General features: G+C 52.0%; 1 protein-coding gene across 1 annotated transcript; it reads right to left on the bottom strand.

The window, feature by feature from the left end:
- Positions 1–3624: 3624 nt before the first annotated feature.
- Positions 3625–18067, bottom strand: LOC138751127 (Krueppel-like factor 15). The gene is made up of 3 exons (XM_069913197.1): positions 17581–18067; positions 9379–10411; positions 3625–7458 (listed from the first exon to the last, which is right to left on the bottom strand). The coding sequence occupies exons 1-3, from the start codon at positions 17783–17785 to the stop codon at positions 7290–7292; spliced, it is 1407 nt and encodes a 468-aa protein (XP_069769298.1). The 5' UTR covers positions 17786–18067; the 3' UTR covers positions 3625–7289.
- Between the last annotated feature and the right edge of the window lie 597 nt (positions 18068–18664).

Here is an 18664-nt window from a genome sequence, read left to right as displayed (position 1 = left end):
CTGAGAGGAGGGAGATCTGATAGAAATTCATAAGAGCATGAGAGGTGCTGATAGGATGGGCGGAATCATTTTCTTCTGTCACTCACCAGATAAGGGGGCAGGGGAAAATTTAAGGGAAATGTTACACAGAGAGTGGTGGGTGCCTGGAAGGGACTGCCAGGGATAGTGATGGAAGCAGAGATGATATAAGCCTTTAAGAAGCTTATAGGCAGACATATGGACATGCAGGGAGTGCAAGAGATGGAGGGGTATGGACCAGGATATGGACCGGAGTATGGACTGGGGTATAGATCGGGGTATGGACCGGGGTATGGACCAGAGTATGGTCTGGGGTATGAATCAGAGAATGGACCGGGGTATGGACCAGAATATGGACCAGGGTATGGACCAGAGTATGGACCGGGGTATGGACCGGGGTATGGTCCGGGGTATGAATCAGAGAATGGACCGGGGTATGGACCAGAATATGGACCAGGGTATGGACCAGAGTATGGACCGGGGTATGGACCGGGGTATGGACTGGGGTATGGACCAGAGAATGGACCAGGGTATGGACCGGGGTATTGACCAGAGAATGGACCAGAGAATGGACCAGGGTATGGACCGGGGTATTGACCAGAGAATGGACCAGGGTATGGACCGGGGTATGGACAAGGGTATGAACCAAGGTATGGACCAGAGTATGGACCGGGAAATGCACCGGTGTATGGACCAGAGAATGGTTCGGAGTATGGACCGGGGTATGGACCAGGGAGCAGGCAGCAGAGTTCTAGTTTGATTTGGACATCGTGTTCAGCACAAAAATGTGGGCCGAAGACTCTGTTCCTGGGCTGGACTGATCTAAAGTCTCGCATGCTGCCTGGGTCGTCTGGTTTTCGGCGACAGGGGAGCAGGACAGAGCAAAGGTGGGGGTAGGCACCCAGAAGGGATCAACAAGGATTTTCACGGCAAAGCTCGTTTTAGCTGCACTTCTTTATAGACATCCCGGAAACTGTTCCTCTGTCTGCCCAACAATGCCACCCATTGACATCCTGGGATGACTGTGTCCGCAAAATCAGGGAGGACCCCTACCGCCCCGCACACAGCCAGCTGCTCCTGTCAGGAAAGAGGTACAGGAGTATCAGAGCAAAACCATCAGTCTGAGAAGCAGCTTCTTCCCACAGGCAGTGAGACTGCTAAAGCAATTCTCCGTGACTATTATTTATTAATAATATCTAAGTTAATGTACTGTACAAGTATCATTTGTCTTTATATGTGTTATGTCTGTATACGTGTTTTGCACTGTTCTGCACCGTGGACCAGAGGGGTTTAATTTCATCCAGGCAGTGAAGAAACCAAGAATGCTCTCCATGGTACATCTGTAGAAGTTTACAAATGTTTTCGGTGACGTACGGAATCTCCTCTGACACCTTACAAAGTATATCTGCTGACGAGCCTCTTTGTGATTGTTTCTACGTGGAGACTCCAGGACAGATCCTCAGAGATATTGACACTTAGGAATTTGAAGTTCTTGGCTTCCCCTGACTTCCCCCTGAAATTCACAATCTTCTCCTTAGATTTGCTGACATTGAGCGCAAGGTTGTTGGCATGCAGCATTCAACGAGCTGATCCATCCCCCTCCTGTATGCTTCCTCGTTGCCGTTTGTGATTTTGCCGACATCTGTGGTGTCATCAGCATATTGTAGATGGCATCAGAACTACACATTCTCTTCCACTCAACATCAAAGATCTTCCAGCTCTGTTGTAATCCATGAAAGGTTAACTGTGAAGGGTGTCACTTAAGTTCCAGAGGGATAATGTTTAACTCGCTAACGCATGTTTACATGGTGCATTCGTGCACAGAGCTGTAGCCTATCGAGGGAGAGAGAGAGAGAGAGAGAGACGGAGAGGGAGAGAATGCATGAAACAAAGTGAAATAGGAAAGAAAGAAAGAGAGAGGATGGAAAGAGAACAAAATGAGAAAATGAAGTGTAGAAGTAGAGAGAAGGGAGAAAAAGGAGAGAGAGTCTCAGGGAGAGAGCTCCCAGATTCTCCTCCTCAACCACATGCCCAGGACAATTTGTAGCAGCCAATTAACCCAGTGACCTGTCCATCTTTGGAGCGTAGAAGGAAACCACGGTCCCTAGGTGATATCCACACGCTCACAGTGAGGACATAGAAACTACTAATAGAAGTAACCCACGTTTATTTCATTTACAGAACTGAAACATCACAAGACTTTTGTGACTGAGCTGAATATTCCTCAACATACCATGAACTTGTGGCCTGCTCCATTCAGAAGCTTGGGAGACTGCTGTCAGTGGGTGGGCCGAGGGTAGGACCTGGTGATACGTCCAGGTGGTGACGGTTCACACAGACCCTGCCAGTACTCCCTTGCATCCAGGCTGCTGTAGCCAGCTGATCCACAGTGGAGGCTAATCTGGTTTTCTCTTTGGTTAAAACATCGACAGAACAGTAAAATTAAAATTTTATTGAAGCACTCCTATCCCTACATTGAACCTCTGTGACCCCCTTCTTCACACATCCAGACATTTTATGTATCCTTGGGAGAGCCTAAGATACAGGAGCTGGAGTTGGCCATCCGGCCCGTCGAGCCTGCCCCGCCATTCAATAAGATCATGGCTGCTCTGGCCATGAGCTCAGCTCCACCCACCCACCTGTTCCTCGTGACCCTACACTCTAAAAAAAAGCCTTTTAAAATCTTTAAATGAAAGGCGGCATGGTTTGCCTGGTGGTTAGCGCAATGCCTTTACAGCGCCAGCAATCAGGACCAGGGTTCAAATCCTGCACTGGCTGAAAGGAGTTGATACGTTCTTGCTGTGTCTGTGTGGGTTTTCCACAGGGGCTCCGGTTGCCTCCCACCATTCAAAAATGTACCAGGGATTGTAGGTTAGTAAGCTGTAAATTGGGTGACGTGGACTTGTGGGACAAAATGGCCTGTTTCCGTGCTGTATGTCTAAATTTTAAAAAAAGCTTCTTCTGCTCCCTTGGGCAGGGAATTCCACAGATTCCTCAACCTTTGGGAGAAGCAGTTCCTCGTCATCTACCCCCAAATTTGTGCTCCCCAATTCCAGTGGAGCAAACAATTGGATAAAACAGACCATTCCTTCCCAATCCGCTCCTTGGGGTGTGGGAGGATAGCGGAGCCCAGGCAATTCCAGAGAGAAGTTGCAAATATGACCCAGACTGCAGTGGAGGTCGGGATTGAACTTGGGCTGCCGCAGGGAATCAGGAACACTTCAGGCTTTGCATTCCAAACCCGGAGCATGGAACGGGTAAACCGGGTGGGTGTCGGAGTGATGGGGCTCAGCCAACAGGAGGAGAAGGGAAGTGAAGAGGAATCACAGGCATGGGGTTGCCCGTGCCATCCGTTCCTGACCGCATCCCCACCGGTCTGTGGGGAAGACAAGGCATGCGACAGGTTGGACGACAACTTCAGACAGCTAGCACAGTGTGATGGCCTGAATGGCCCACCAGCAAAAGGACCAAGTTTAGACTTGCAGAGGAGGCCAGAATCGTGCTGTACATCGACACTGAGGAATTGGATGCGGTTGTTACGGATTGCAGCCCTGGGAATTCAGAGACTGACACTAAACCTAATCCTACAGAAAAATAACCTCACTCTGCAGATCAGTTTACTTTATTTTTAAAAGTACAGATATATTTAATTTTTGTATGTTTTATATGTACATTTGTAGTGTAGTTTACAGGATCTGAGGAATTAACTACATTAACTGTATACAGATTATTTACACACGTTCACAGGATGCAAACTGACCTCTTACCTAGTGTCAGAATTAACATGTAATATACACCGTCTCCTTATAAGTTACTAATTTAAAAACTCTGTTCCACTTACTGCAGAATACAAACCTGTCCCAAGGCGCATGAAATGAACACATCCTGTGAAGGTCAGAGAGGGTCTCACCCAGGGGACGAGCCATCAGGATGGGGTGGGAATCGGAAGAGGGTGAGGGTGGAGAGACGGAAGAGGAGGAGGACTCTGCTATCTGTACCTGTGTCTCATCCAGACCTCTGCCCCACTCCAGCCTGAGACGCGCATCACAGCTCTGAGGGGTCAAAGCAAGGTAGGTGGACACCTACCTGTGGAAAGCAGGGCTCCTGTCAACATCATAGAACATTCTAATACAGTACAGGCCCTTCAGCCCACGATGTTGTGCTGACCTACATAAACCTGTTCAACAAACTAAAACCTTTCCTCCCTCACACCCAGAACCCTCTATTTTTCCCACATCCAAGTGCCTGCCTAAGAGTGTTTTAAAAGTCCCTAATGTTCCAGCCTCCACCACCACCCCTGGCAATGCGTTCCAGTCCCTCACTACTTCCTGTGTAAGAAACATTTCCCTGACTTCTCCCCTAAACCTTCCTCCCCTCACTTTGTACAGACGTCCTCTGGTGTATACTACTCTCATCCCGGGAAAATGCCACTGGCTGTCTGCCCTCTCTACATTCCTCATATTCTTTTTTTTGCATTTAGACATACAGCACGGTAACAGGCCTTTTCGGCCCACAAGTCCGTGCCGCCCAATTTTCCCTTAATTAACATACACCCCTGTTTTGAACGGTGGGAGGAAAACGGAGCCTCCGGGGAAAATCCATGTAGACATGGAGAGAACGTACAAACACCTTACAGACAGCACGGGATTCTGGTCTTGATTGCAGTTAAGGTGTTGTGTTGACCACTACACCAACCATGCCACCCTAGTAGATCTCTATTAAGTCACCTCTCATCCTTCTTTGCTCCAAAGAGAAAAGTCCCAGCTGTGCTAACCTTGCCTCATAAGACACAATCTCCAGTTCAGGTAACATCCTGGTCAATCTCCTCTGCACCCTCTCCAAAGCTTCCACATCCTTCCTGTACTGAAATGACCAGACTGAACACAATTCTCCAAGTGTGGTCTCACCAGTGTTTTCAGCTGGCCAAAACACGGTGATGCTTGAGGAATGGCTGGTGTAGGGGTAGCACAGCTGGCGTAGTGGTTAGCGCCACACCTTTATGTGCCAGCGATCAGGACCGGATCTGAGTTTGAATCCCATGCTGTAAGAAGTTTGTACGGTCTCCCCATGTCTATGTGGGTTTTCTCCAGGGGCTCCGGTTTCCTCCCACCATTTGAAACGTACCAGGGGTATAGGTTAATGGGGTGTAAATTGGGCAGCACGGACTGGTAGGGCCGAATTGGCCTGTTACCGAGCTGTATGTCTGCATTCTTAAAAAATTTAAAATTTTTTTTAAAACTCAGGAGATTTTGCAGCGTCCATAAAAGGTAAAGATGGATTACTGACATTTCGGGCCTGAGCCCTTCCTCCTAGCCAATGTTGTTCTTGGGAGCTCACTGAGAGCATCGTGACCTGCACGTCCAACATCACGTCTGTGACTCCAGCCTGAGGTAGCCCACCTGTGGTGTTCAGTGGTAGAAGTTTGATACCCTCTGACTTAAACTGCTTCAAAGGGGTGCAGGGTCTCCTCTGCCAGGAATCCCCCATTTTCAACGGGAGGTGTCGGTGGGCCAGTCCCACACTGTGCAAGCTCAGCGTATCGCTGGCAGGGCTCTCGACAAACACAGCCACCTGGAGAGTAGGTGCATTAAGGGCAAGAGAAGGCCACTCACCCTTTCCAAACTGTTCCACCATTTACACCTGAAATCTGTGCTCACTATCTATCTTTCACACTCCTTTGCTTCAAAAATATTCCAACCCTCTGCCTCCACTGCCCAAAGAGGAAATCATGAAGACTATGAAGACTTCCAAATGTCTTGCCATCTCTGCCTTAAATGGGTGACTCCTTATCTTACGGCACCTTGTTCTCACAGAGGAGGTATCCCCTTCACATCTGCCCTGTCAGGACCACTCAGGATTTTGTCGTTTCCTCTCCCTCTTGAAACCCCAGTGGCCACATGGCCACCCTGTCCAACCTCTGCTCATGTACAGTGCACCGTCCGAGAATTATTGAGTGAACGTCCGGGGATTCTGACACATCACCAGCCCTTTTTGAAGCAAAAAGACCGATAATGCACACAGTTGATCGGCGGTCTCGCGGAATAAACGGAAAAGAGAGCGCTTGTGTTCAATCCCCACCACTCCCCACCCCACCCCCTTTTTGTTCCTGATTACTTGCTGTCCATGTACCCTAACCTTTCAGGAACAGCCACCCAAGGTCACTGCACCTCACAGCCTCACAATATCTGGCACTTCAGGTAACCAACACTTTGCCAATAAGGAACAGTTCCACATTCGTACACGGCACAGATTTGGACCCCCCCCCCCACCTTGAAGGACTGCATTATCTGCCCACTCCCATACTCTTCCAACCCTCTGTTCCTCCAGAGAAACACTCTCTTGGTAATGGTGACCTTTCCACCATCGACGCTCATCCCATTTGCCCTCATTAGGTCCATATCCTCTCACACACCGATTTGTCTGTCTAAATCCCTTTTCTCTAGAGTGACTGTATCTGATTCCAGTTCCTCATCTCTCTGACAGTAAGTTCCCAATAGCAGCCATTCCCTGGGTACAAACTTCCCCCCCCCCCCACTTAGATCGACCCTCTCACCTTACATCTCCGCCCTCTTGTTTATGTTTCCCCTACCAGAGGGAAATGTTCCAGACCATCTACTCCATGTAGGCCTTGTGTCATTTTATAAACCTCCATTAGGCCAACCTGTCTGGCCCCAGAACTCCAGAGACAACAATCCCAGCCTTTCCAATCTCTCCCCAAAACTAGCGTCCTACAATTCAGGTAACATTCTGGTCAGTCTCCTCTGCACTCTCTCCACTACAACCCCGTCCTTCCTGTAAAATGGTGACCAGATCCTCTCAACTTGTACATTCGGTTTCCAACCTTATGAAGCCTTCTGAAAGGGCTTGATGATCAGTCCCATTCTCCTGGCCTCTACAAATTTTGGATTGCTTTGGTTTAAGAAAAACACATAGGTACTTTCTCTGGAAGGAAAGCAAGGCCTCAGATAAGATCTGGATTTGTGGCCAGGCATTCTGTGTAGCAGAAAGCTTCACGAACATGTCCTTGTGGGTCACCCTGCCAGGGCTGTTGGAAGATAGGTAAAAGTTCAAAAAACACTTAGCGGCTTTGGAGTGGGTTGGGGCAAGTTTGGAATCTGCACTGCATGTCACCATTGTAATCAAAGGTTTAATCCTGTGTGCACTGGGAGAAGATCAGTTCTTCACCCACGCTAGGACTCCCAGCACGGCTTTCCACCAACGTGGGAAGTCCTGGGGTTTCCTAGAACTGCTCGCTGCAGCTTGCTTCACAGTCAGGTGACTGGCCGGACTGTTCGTGGTGTCCTGGGGAACCGGTGCACCTTGATGTGCTTGGACAGATGGTCGCTGCGGGCAAACCTCTTCTCACAGACCAGACACTGATAGGGCTTCACCCCAGAGTGGGATCGACGGTGTCTCGACAGCTCATCTGACCTGGAGAACCTGAACAAAATACAGAGGTTAGAGGGAGAGGGGCAGGAGAGGGGAAGGAGAGGAGCGAGGAAGGGGAGGGAGAGGGGAAAGGAGAAGAATGGGGGGAGGGATGGGGAGGGAGAGGGAAAGAGGGGTGAGGAAGGGGAGGGAGAGGGAAGGGAGAGGAGAGGGGAGGGAGAGTGAGGAAGGGGAGGGAGAGGGAGAGGGGCGAGGAAGGAGAGGGAGAGGGAGGGAGAAGAATGGGGAGAGATGTGGAGGGAGATGGAAGGGAGGGGAGCGAGGAAGGGGAGGGAGAAAAATGGGAAATGGGAGAGGGGTGGGAGAGGGATTGCTTTGGAGTGGAAGGATAGGGAGGAAGGAAGAGGGGAGGGAGAGGAGGGAGTTGGAAGGTTAGGGGAGGGAGAGAGGGTAGTGGGAGCGGAGGGTGAGGAGAGAGGGGAGTGGGAGAGGGACAGGAGAGGGGCGAGGAAAAGGATGGAGAAGAGCAGAGAGGAGAGGGGGAGAGAGAGGGGGAGAGGAGAGGGAGGGGAGGGAGATAAGGGAGGGAAGGGAGATGGGTGGAAAAGGAACAGGAGAAGGGCAAGGAAGGGGATGGAGAAGAACAGAGGGAAGGGGAGAGAGAGAGGGGGAAGGAGGGGGAGAGGGGATGGAGGGGATGGAGGGGAGGGAGGAAAGGGAGGGAAAGGAGATGGGTGAGGGGAGGGAGAGGTGGAAGAGGGACAGGAGAGGGGAGGGAAAGGGGAAAGAGGGGAGGGGTGGGAAAGGAGGAGGAGGGGGTGGAAGGAGAGGGGTGGGAGAGAGGAGCGAGGGGAGGTGAGGGAGGGGAGAGGATATAGAGAAAAGAGAGGGGTTGTAGGAAGGGGATGGGAGGAAGGGGAGGGAAGGGTGATGTGGAGTCAGAGGGGAGAAAGACCAAGGCTGAGGGTGGAAAGCATCTGCAGAGGAGGGATGGAGTGAGGGGGAAGGGAGGGGAGATGGGGAGGGAGAGGGAATGAGGAGATAGGAAGGAGAGGAAAGAGGTTCAATATTGGGTTAGTTCCCAATCACTGACTCTCCCCACCCACTGAATTCTCTCCCAAAACCCACGGACCCTCCCTCCAACCACCAACTCTCACTCCCTCCAATCGCCAACTCTCCCCATCCACCATGTTAACGTACTGTAAATGGCGGGGCTCTTAAAACTATTGATGTTCAGAGAGACCTTGGAGTCTTGGAACACAGCTGATTGAAAGTGGCCACACAAGTTGATAGGGTGGTAAAGAAGGTATGGGAATGCTCGCCTTCAATGGGTGAGACATTGGGGATACCACAGAGGAGGTCATTCTGCAGTGATGTATCTTTGGTTGGGCAGCTCTTGGAATACCATGTGCAACTCTAGTCGCCCCATTCCCTGGAGGCCCTGGAAAGGGGACAGAAGAGATTCACCAGGATGCTGCATGGTTGAAGGGGATGGGTTCTAGGGAGAGGTCAGACAAACCTGGGTTGTTTTCTCTGGAGCATCAGAGGCTGAGGGGAGGCTAAAATCATGATGAAGTGGGAAATCAGAATGTTTCCCTCGGAGTAAAAGCGTCACACACTAAAGGGCGGAGCACTAAAGATGAAGGTGGGGAGGTTTTAGGGAGATGAATGGTGGGTACAAAGGCTAGTGGTGGAGGCAGATACAATAGTGGTGTTTCAGAGGCTTCGAGACAGAGACACGGATATGAAGGAGATGGAGAGATGGAGGGATTCTGTCAAGATTTAAATCTGATTTGGACATCATGTCAGCACAGATTCATGGGCCGAAGGGCCTATCCCTGTGCAGGACGGGTCTGTGTTCTCCAGTGTATGAATATGCAACAAACTGTCCGGGTACTTGAGCATGGTAGTTCTGTGTCTGACTCCCTGGCTAGGAGCTTGGCGCAGAGCACGGCTGTTGATTGCACTGACCTCCAGCCACATCCCGGCCACGTGCAGGCGAAGGGTTTCTCTCCGGTGTGCCGTCGCAGGTGAGCCTTCAGGTGACTGCTCTTGGTGTACATTTTGGTGCATCCTGCGAATGAGCACTTGTGCATCTTCAGGAGCTCGGCGGGACTGCCGCGCTGCAGCCTCTGCCCCACCAGGACCCCGGCCTGGCCCTGGGAACCGTCGGCACCAGCAGATGCAGGCTTGGCAGCGATGGGCACAGGCGCAATGCGGACAAATGGCCGGGAACAGCTCAGGCCCGTCGACGGCACAAGGTGAGGCACCAGCCTGAAATTCTGACCCTGGATGTTGACCAGGAGCTGCGTGACCTTCACCTGCCCCTGGGCCTGGGGGCTGGTGGTTTCAGCCCCCACCTCCAGTGGCTGAAGCTGGAGAACAACAGGGGTGCTGCCCCCCAGCGTCACCACCTCCTCCGCGCTCTGCGCCTGCTCACACTTTGGGTCCACAACGCAAGACCGCTCCTCCACAGGGTTCCCAAGCCCATCAGTGGCACTCTGTCGTTCCTTCACACCACTTCTGCGCTCATCTTTCGTGTCCACACCCATGTTCTCCTCCAGGAACTCCTGAATCTCCTCCAATGTAGGCCGGAATAATCCCAAATCCATCTCGGTCCTAGAGCTGGGAAACCTCAGCCTACCCTCCTTGACGAGTGGCTGGACATCCTTCCTGGTGCTGTGAAGTCCAAGTGATGGCTGGGGCAGGAGGTAGTCAAGGATGTTCAGCACATTGGTGTATGTAGAGATGAGGGGTACGGTCACAGGACTGGAGCAGGAATGCGAGCTCGAGGAGTCACTATCATCCTCAGAGAGCGGGGAGGCCAGCATCCGATAATCCCCACACTCCATCAGCAGGTCACCCAGGCGACTCAGAGGGGGGCTCACAGGCAAGAAGATCTCCCCGGCTGGGAGCAGGTGGTCCACCATCACAGACTGCCAGTGGGGATGACGCCTGTCACCCTTTGCTCTCCTGGATCCTCTACACTGGCCCGGACCAGCTCCTGTGCAATACAAGACAGCATTACATTGGCAACCCAATACCATTCAGTCCTTCCAATGCCCACTCAGTCCTCCCAACGCCCCACTCAGTCCTCCCAATGCCCCACTCAGTCTTCCCTCCACCCCACTCAGTCCTCCCACTGCCCACTCAGTCCTCCCACTGCCCACTCAGTCCTCCCACTGCCCACTCAGTCCTCCCACCATTCACACAGCCCTCCCACCTCCCACTGCCCAATCAGTCCTCCCACCATTCACACAGCCCTCCCACCTCCCACTCAGTCCTCTCACCACCCACTCAGTCCTCCCAACTCCCTCTCAGTCCTCCCAACTCCCACTCAGTCCTCCCGCCGCCCACACAGCCCTCCCGCCGCCCACTCATACTCCCGCCGCCCACTCATACTCCTGCCGCCCACTCATACTCCTGCCGCCCACTCATACTCCTGCCGCCCACTCAGTCCTCCCACCGCCCTCTCAGTCTTCCCGCCACCCTTTCCGTCTTCCCGCCGCCCTTTGAGTCTTCCCACTGCCCACTCAGTCCTCCCACCGCACACACAGCACTCCCACCACTCAGTCCTCCTACCACTCTCAGACCTCCAACCATCACTCAGCTCTCCCACCGCCCACTCAGTTCATGCACTGCCTACACAGCTCTCCCAGCTCCCACACAGCAGCTCTGTCACAATGACAGAAGACGAAAAGGACAGCAGGAGACCACTCCAACACTGAGACCTGCCCCATCCCACACCATGCCCAAGCCTCAGCCAATTTCTGGGCCAGTTCATCAGAGCTTACAATCCACCAGGATCTGCTAAAGAAAGGGAGCACTGCAAATCTGGTATTAAATAGTCCCAGAGAAGGGCAAAGAAAAATGAGACACAGGGTGAAGCTTCCTCCACACTGTTCCATCACACACTCCCAGGTTCAGTCACAGAGTAATTCTCCCTCCACACTGTCCTGTCACACACTCCGAGGGTCAATCACAGAGTGACTCTCCCTCCAAACTGTTCCACCACACTTTCATTCACAGAGTGACTCTCCCTTCATACCATCCCATCACACACACTGAGGGTCAATTGCAAAGTGACTCTCCCTCCACACTGTCCCATCACACACTCCCAGGGTCAGACACAGAGTGAAGCTCCCTTCACACCGTCCATCACACACTCCCACGGTCAGATACAGAGTGAAGCTCCCTCCACACCATCCCTTCACACACTGCCAATGTCAGACACAGAGTGAAGATCCCTCCACACGGTCCCATAACACATTCCCAGGGTCAGCTTCCTCTACACTGTCTCATGACACACTGCTAGGGCACGGGTTAACTATCGAACATAAATAGCTTGACCAGTCGCAATGTAATCCACCTGCATCTGAGCTAGTCATCATCAGCTGACTGAGAGTAGTGAACATTTTCCAGCCATAAATCACAGCACATGCCTGTGAAAGTGTCAGGTGAGCTGACGTTGCTGCCGAGCCCCTTCGTCAGCACTGACGTAGGATGAATGATGGCACAGCGAGCAAACTGATCAGCAAACATTGCCTGTCACAGCAGAGCTGATGTGTGTTGTTAATCCTACACTTGTTCAAATAGCCTAAAACCACTTTCTCCCATGTAGTGACAGCAGGGGCAGAACCAGATACTAACGTTAGGGGGAGCGAGCACGTGAAAAAGGCCCCACATAGGCTCTTTCCCCTGAGGGTAGGGCCAATTGGAGCAAGGGGTCATGAGTTAAGGGTTAGGGGGCAAAACTTTAGAAGTAACATGAGAGGAAGCTTCTTCACTCAGAGAGGGGTGGCTGAGTGGAATGACCTTCCAGAAGAAGGTGGATGCAGCAGGGTCAGTTTTGTCATTTAAGAGGAGGTTGGATGAGTACATGGATGTGAGCGGTTAGGAGGGTTATGGGCAGGGAGCAGGTAGGTGGAATTAGTGGAGTTTCACATAAATCGGTGCGGTCTAGAAGGGCCGAGATGGCCTGTTTCCGTACTGTAATTGTTATATGGTTATGGTTATATATCACATACCAGATGGTAAGTCAGTGGTTGAATGACAGGCCACACTGATGTTTTGGCGACATCAGACTGGAGCGGGGTGCGGGGGGGTGTCGTCGGACTGGAGCGGGGTACAGGGGGGCAGTGTCGGACTGGAGCGAGGTGCAGGGGGCGTCGTCGGACTGGAGCGGGGTGCAAGGGGGCGGCATCAGATTGGATCGGGGTGCCGGGGGGCAGCGTTGGAGCGGAGACTGGGAAAAGACTCCACTTTTGTCAATTTTGAGCTGTTGCCCCCCCTGCACACCCCCACCACCCTTCCCCCCCCACAGCTACCCCACTGGGTGACAGACACGGAGGCTGGTCTGGAGCACTAAGCTCCATCTGTGCCATGAAAGCTCATGCGCACTAAACAAGAGGTTTAATCACAACAGAAATGGAGCAAGACACTGCTCGCCCATAAACGCATGGGGCACCCAAAGATGCACACCCTGACAGCACCTCCAAACCCCCAAAACCCCTTATCCCCTCCACCTCCAAACCCCCAAAACCCCTCACACATTATCCCCTCAACCTCCAAAACCCCTCACCTCTTATCCCCTCAACCCCTTATCCCCTCCACCTCCAACCCCCCAAAAACCCCTTATCCCCTCCACCTCCAAACCCCCAAAACCCCTCACCCCTTATCCCCTCCACCTCCAAACCCCCAAAACCCCTCACCCCTTATCCCCTCTACCTCCAAACCCCCAAAACCCCTCACCCCTTATCCCCTCCACCTCCAACCCCCCCAAAACCCCTCACCCCTTATCCCCTCAGCCCCAAAACCACTCACCCCTTATCCCCTCCACCTCCAAACCCCGCCAAAACCCCTCACCCTTATCCCCTCAGCCCCAAAACCCCTCACTCCTTATCCCCTCCACCTCCAAACCACCCCACCCACCCCAAACCTCAGTCCTAAATACTGTTCTACACCTTCTAAACCAGCTCCCCCAATATCCCTCGAAAACCAAGGGTCCCTATGCCTGCTAACCTTGCCTTTAATCCTGACAGGAACATACAAACTCTGTACTCTCAAAATTTCATCTTTGAAGGTCCTTCACATACCTCGCACACTCTTACCCGAAAGCAACTTACCCCAATCCACACATTCTAGATCCTTTCTCATTTCCTCAAAATTGGCCTTTCTCCCATTTAGAATCTCAACCCGAAACCCAGACCTATCCTTCTCTATAATTAACTTGAAACTAATGGCATTATGATCACTGGACCCAAAATGTTCCCCTACACATACTTCTGTCACCTGTCCTGTCTTGTTCCTTAATAGGAGATCCACTATTCCACTCTCTCTCATTGGTATCTCTATATATTGACTTAGAAAACTTCCCTCAACACATTTGACAAACTTCATGTCATCCAGCCCTTTTACAGTTACATCTGCGAACCCTTAATCCCTACCCCCTCGCCACCACACCCCTTACCCCCTACACACCCTACCCTCAAGCCAGGGTCTGCACCAAGGGGGGGCATCCACGGGCATTGCCCCCCCAAACGAGGTGTGGTTCCCCCACCATACTGTCACAGACATCCCTGGCCGTTGGACCCACCCCACTCCCTCCCGCATCAGTAGCGTCTAGGTTGACGGTCCTCCTGCTACTAGCAACCCCCCCCCCCCCCCCACCGGTTGAGAGGTCGGATCTGCCAGCATCCACCCCTCCACTGGTCGACAGGTCGGATCCTGCCAGCACCCCCACCACCGGTCGACAGGTCAGATCCTGCAGCACCCACCCCTCCACCGGTCGACATGTCAGATCCTGCCAGTACCCACCCCTCCACTGGTCAACAGGTCAGATCCTACCCGCACCCCCTCCAACAGGTTGGATCCTGCCAGCACCCACCCCTCCACCAATCGACAGGTCAGATCCTGTCAGCACCCTCCTCCACCGGTCAACAGGTCGGATCCTGCCAGCACCCACCCCTCCACTCCCTCCCATTGACAGGTTGGATCCTGCCCCCCTCTAACTCATTAATGCCCCCCCATCATATGTTCTGGTGCCAACCCTGCCTCAAACCCCCTAAACCCCTGAATCTCAACAACCACACCCCCAACACCCTCAAACTACTCCTTGGAACCTCCTAGCCCTGATCTGCTCCCTTTCACCCCTGAACCCTCACCACCAAACCCCTCATCACCTCACCCACCAAACCCCTCACCCTTTACCTGCTGAACCTCCTATCCCTGAACCCTAACACACCGCTCATCCCCTGAATACCCACCCCCCCCCCACCCACTCCCCTCAACCCCTCCCCCATCCTCAAACTCCTAAATCCCCAAGCCCAGAACCATTTCAGGTCAGAACACCACACAAGGCCATTCAGCCCTTGAAGCCTTCCTAACCATTCACTATGATCCTGGCTGATCATGTGACCTCAGTGCCAAATTCCTGCTTCCTCTCCACATCCCGTGACCCCTTTGGCCAAATCAAATTCCCTTCTGAATCCATCCAATGAACCGGCCTCAACAACATACTGTGGTCTTGAATCTCACAAGTTCACAGTTCTCTGAGTGAAGAAATCTCTCCTCATCTCAATCCTAAATGGCTTCTCTTGATCCTTTGACCATGATCTGGACTTTGCCAACATCTGGAACATTCTTCCTGCATCTATCCTATCAGGACTTGTCAGAATTTTATACGTCTCAATGAGTTTTCTTCTGAATTCCACTGAGTATAACCCTGATTTCGTCAGGCTCTCTTCATCCATCCCAGGGATCAGTTGGGTTCTGAAGGGTTCTGACCTGAAATGTCATGTTCTGTCTCTCCCACTGGTGCTACTCCACCTGCTGAGTTTGTCTAGCAGAGTCTGAATTGTTGAGGGAGAGGTTTCTCTTGGGTCCAGACCACCAGCAATTCAACAATTCCTTCCAGCTCCAACCCAAAATCTGAGCTGTCAGTGTTGAAGCCGTCTGATTAGTCTAAGGTCCCCAATGATAGGGTGCCACATACCCAATCATGAAGGGCAGGGTTGGAATAAATGGGAGACCTCACTTCCAGAACCAGGAATGCAGAGGGCATGGAGAGATGGAGTTAGTAAGGGAGAGGAAAGCAATAAGGGGTAGTGATCTGGGGAGTGCCGAGCAAATTCACTGGGAATGCCTGAAAGGGAATTGGAGAAATCTTCAAGGGGGAGCAATATTGCAGGGTTGTGGAAAATGAGCAGGAGACGGGAGTTGTTAAGATAGGTCTTGCCAAGTGCTGGTGTGGGAACTACAATGACGAAAATGGCTGAGCAAGGAATGACAAGGAAATGGATATTTGGGAAGCACCAACCACTCTGGAACCTCTGCTTATTTGTTTTGTTGATCGAGAGGTATTCTTTTACTCAAAAGGTTCCCTCAAGGGTGAAACAGTGGGGGCAGCCCAGAGCCTGCGATGGTAAACAAGGAGACAGTCCCAATGTGTGTAAATGGGATTAATACTGATATGAACAAGGTTAGTATCAATACAATGGGCCAAATGGACTTTTTCAGTCCTATAAACTTTGATTCCAAGGGCTTTTGGAGCAGTAATACTAGTGAATGTTCACCTTACTGACCACCATCCTTACATCTGCCTTACATCAGTTGCCTGCCAACCCTCTCTAACAGTCTCTCCTTGGTTATCCAGCTTCCCAATCTCCTGGGACCTTCCCTTTCGGAGTGAGGCCCACACTTTCACTCCTGGCCATTGGACTTTCCCTTAATCGATATCCTGAATGGATTTAGGAGGCACTAATGCTGCTAACGCTGTCTGGCCCCAGACTCCTGATGAGAAGTTAGGCTGCACCATTAGCCCCGAGTTAACCCCCACTGCTTTCTCAAGGGCCACAGGGATGAACAGGTCCAGAAAAACAGGGAAATGGTTCATACAAGAAAACACCTGACACACTCAGCCACCATGTGAAGTGAGAAACCGGGTCAATGTCTCGATGAAGAGGCTTTGATTTAAAGGGTTACAGTGCCTTCTCTCTCTCCATAGATGCTGAGAGTTTTGCAAGACCCTCAGTTACCTTTTAATTTTCAGCCTTCTTCCTGGAACCAACCCCAGCTCTGGATCTCATCTTGGCCTCAGCCATTGCCATGGACCAGTGAACATGAAACAATAATCAGTTAACATAATGTCAACCAAACATTCAACCAGCTGGCAGGATCCTCCTGCATAGAACATCGAGCATTCCAGGAGAGTACAGGCACTTCAGCCCACAATGTTGTGCTGACCTATATAAACATACTCCCTCCCTCACTCCCATAATCCTCTTTCATTCATGTGCCTTGTCTGAGTCTTTTACATGTCCCTATTGGACCAGCCTCCTCCACCATTCCTGGCAACGCATTCCAGGCACCCACTACAGTCTGTGCAAAAGAAATGTACCCTTGACATCTCCCCGAATCTTTCCTCCCTCACTTTGTACAGGTGTCCTCTGGTGTTTGCTACTTTCGCCCTGGGAAAGAAATGTTGGCTGCCTCTCCTAATCTTGTAGACCTCCATGAAGTCACCCCTCATCCTTCTTTGCTCCAAAGAGAAAAGCCTAACTTTGCCTAATGTTCTCCAATCCAGGCAACATCCTGGTAAATATCCTCTGCACCCTCTCCAGAGCCCCAGGATTACCTCCAACGTTAAGGAACATTGGGGTTCACCTCTTTACATTTAGTCGTTGATTATAAAATAGTACACCCCCCCCCCCCTCCAAAAAACCCCAGCTGGAAGACATTTGAATATGGTTAGCTATTCTGCAGAGGTGCTGATAAATACCCACTCAGCCACCCAATGCATGCAAGTTACCCTCTCCTCTCCCCTCCCTCTCTCTCATCATACCACCTCTCCCTCTTCCCTCACAACTCTCTCTCACCCTCAACTCCTCCCTTCCTCTCCCTCCCCTCTCCCAACCCACTTCTCCTCCTCTTCCATCCCTCCCTCCTGTCCCCCGCTCGTTGCCCTCTCCCCTCCTCACCACCTCTCTCCCCCACCCAACTCCCCTTCCCCCACTACCCACTCCCCAGCATGAGAGGACAGCAGGAGCCCACATCAGCTCGGCAGACACCCAGGTTGGGGGGCAAACCCAGACACCACGTCTCCTGGGCCGGACACAGGGTCTCTCCTGCTCCTGCCCCGGCCCCGGAAAGTTTGCTGGAGTGAGGAACACCCACCTGAGAGGGCAGGAGTGCGCCCGGAGTCCCAGTGAGCGGTGCAGAGCCCCGGCCGCCCAGTGACAACGACCTGCCCGGCTGTGTCAACGCCGCCGGCCGCGCTCCCTGCGCTGCGCGCAACTTGGATTAAATATTGACTTGGCGTTGGCTGCGATCCATGCGAATAACACGGGCCAGCGCTGCGCTCCACATCCAACAGCCCCATGCCCAGAATGCGCTGCACCTTCAACTCGTGGGTGGCCCTGTCTACCGTGGGGGCTTACGTTGTGTGTATTTATGGTATGTGTCTGTGTACAGTGTGGGCTTACAACGTGTGTACACATACATAGCTAGTGCGCGTGCGGGACGCGTGTGTGTCTCTATGTGTGTGTGCGCGCATATGTCTGTTTACATTCGTCTGAATGTGTACGATGAGTCCCTGTAAGTATGTAATAGGGTATTTGTGTGCGTGTCTATCTGTGTGTGCCTGTGATGTGTGTTATTGTGTATCTGTGTGAGAGGGTATGTGTGTCTGTGTGTGTGTCTATCTGTGTGTGCCTGTGTCTGTATGTGCCTGTGTCTGTGTGTCTATCTGTGTGCCTGTGTCTGTGTGTCTATCTGTGTGCCTGTGTCTGTGTGTCTATCTGTGTGTGCCTGTGTCTGTGTGTCTATCTGTGTGTGTGTCTATCTGTGTGTGCCTGTGTGTGTGTCTATTTGTGTGTGCCTGTGTCTGTGTGTCTATCTATGTGTGCCTATGTGTGTGTGTGTCTATCTGTGTGTGTCTATCTGTGTGTGCCTGTATGTGTGTCTATCTGTGTGTACCTGTGTCTATGTGTGCCTCTGTGTGTGTCTATCTGTGTGTGCCTGTGTCTGTGTGTCCATCTGTGTGTGCCTGTGTCTGTGTGTCTATCTGTGTGTGCCTGTGTCTGTGTGTGTGTCTATCTGCGTGTGCCTGTGTCTGTGTGTCTATCTGTGTGTGCCTGTGTCTGTGTGTCTATCTGTGTGTGCCTGTGTCTGTGTGTGCCTGTGTCTGTGTGTCTATCTGTGTGTGCCTGTGTCTGTGTGTGTATGTGTGTGTCTATCTGTGTGTGCCTGTGTCTGTGTG

The sequence above is a fragment of the Narcine bancroftii genome, unplaced genomic scaffold (genome assembly GCF_036971445.1).
Source record: "Narcine bancroftii isolate sNarBan1 unplaced genomic scaffold, sNarBan1.hap1 Scaffold_732, whole genome shotgun sequence".
Lineage (NCBI taxonomy): Eukaryota > Metazoa > Chordata > Chondrichthyes > Torpediniformes > Narcinidae > Narcine > Narcine bancroftii.
This window is presented reverse-complemented; position numbering and strand designations above follow the sequence as displayed.

Excerpts from the sequence above, each read along its gene's own strand:
- LOC138751127 (XM_069913197.1), bottom strand. The coding sequence starts at position 17,785 with ATGGGGCTGTTGGATGTGGAGCGCAGCGCTGGCCCGTGTTATTCGCAT. Across the intron at positions 10,412-17,580 it reads GCGCACTCCTGCCCTCTCAG|GAGCTGGTCCGGGCCAGTGT; the intron begins GTGGGTGTTCCT and ends TGTATTGCACAG. Across the intron at positions 7,459-9,378 it reads TGGCCGGGATGTGGCTGGAG|GTTCTCCAGGTCAGATGAGC; the intron begins GTCAGTGCAATC and ends TATTTTGTTCAG.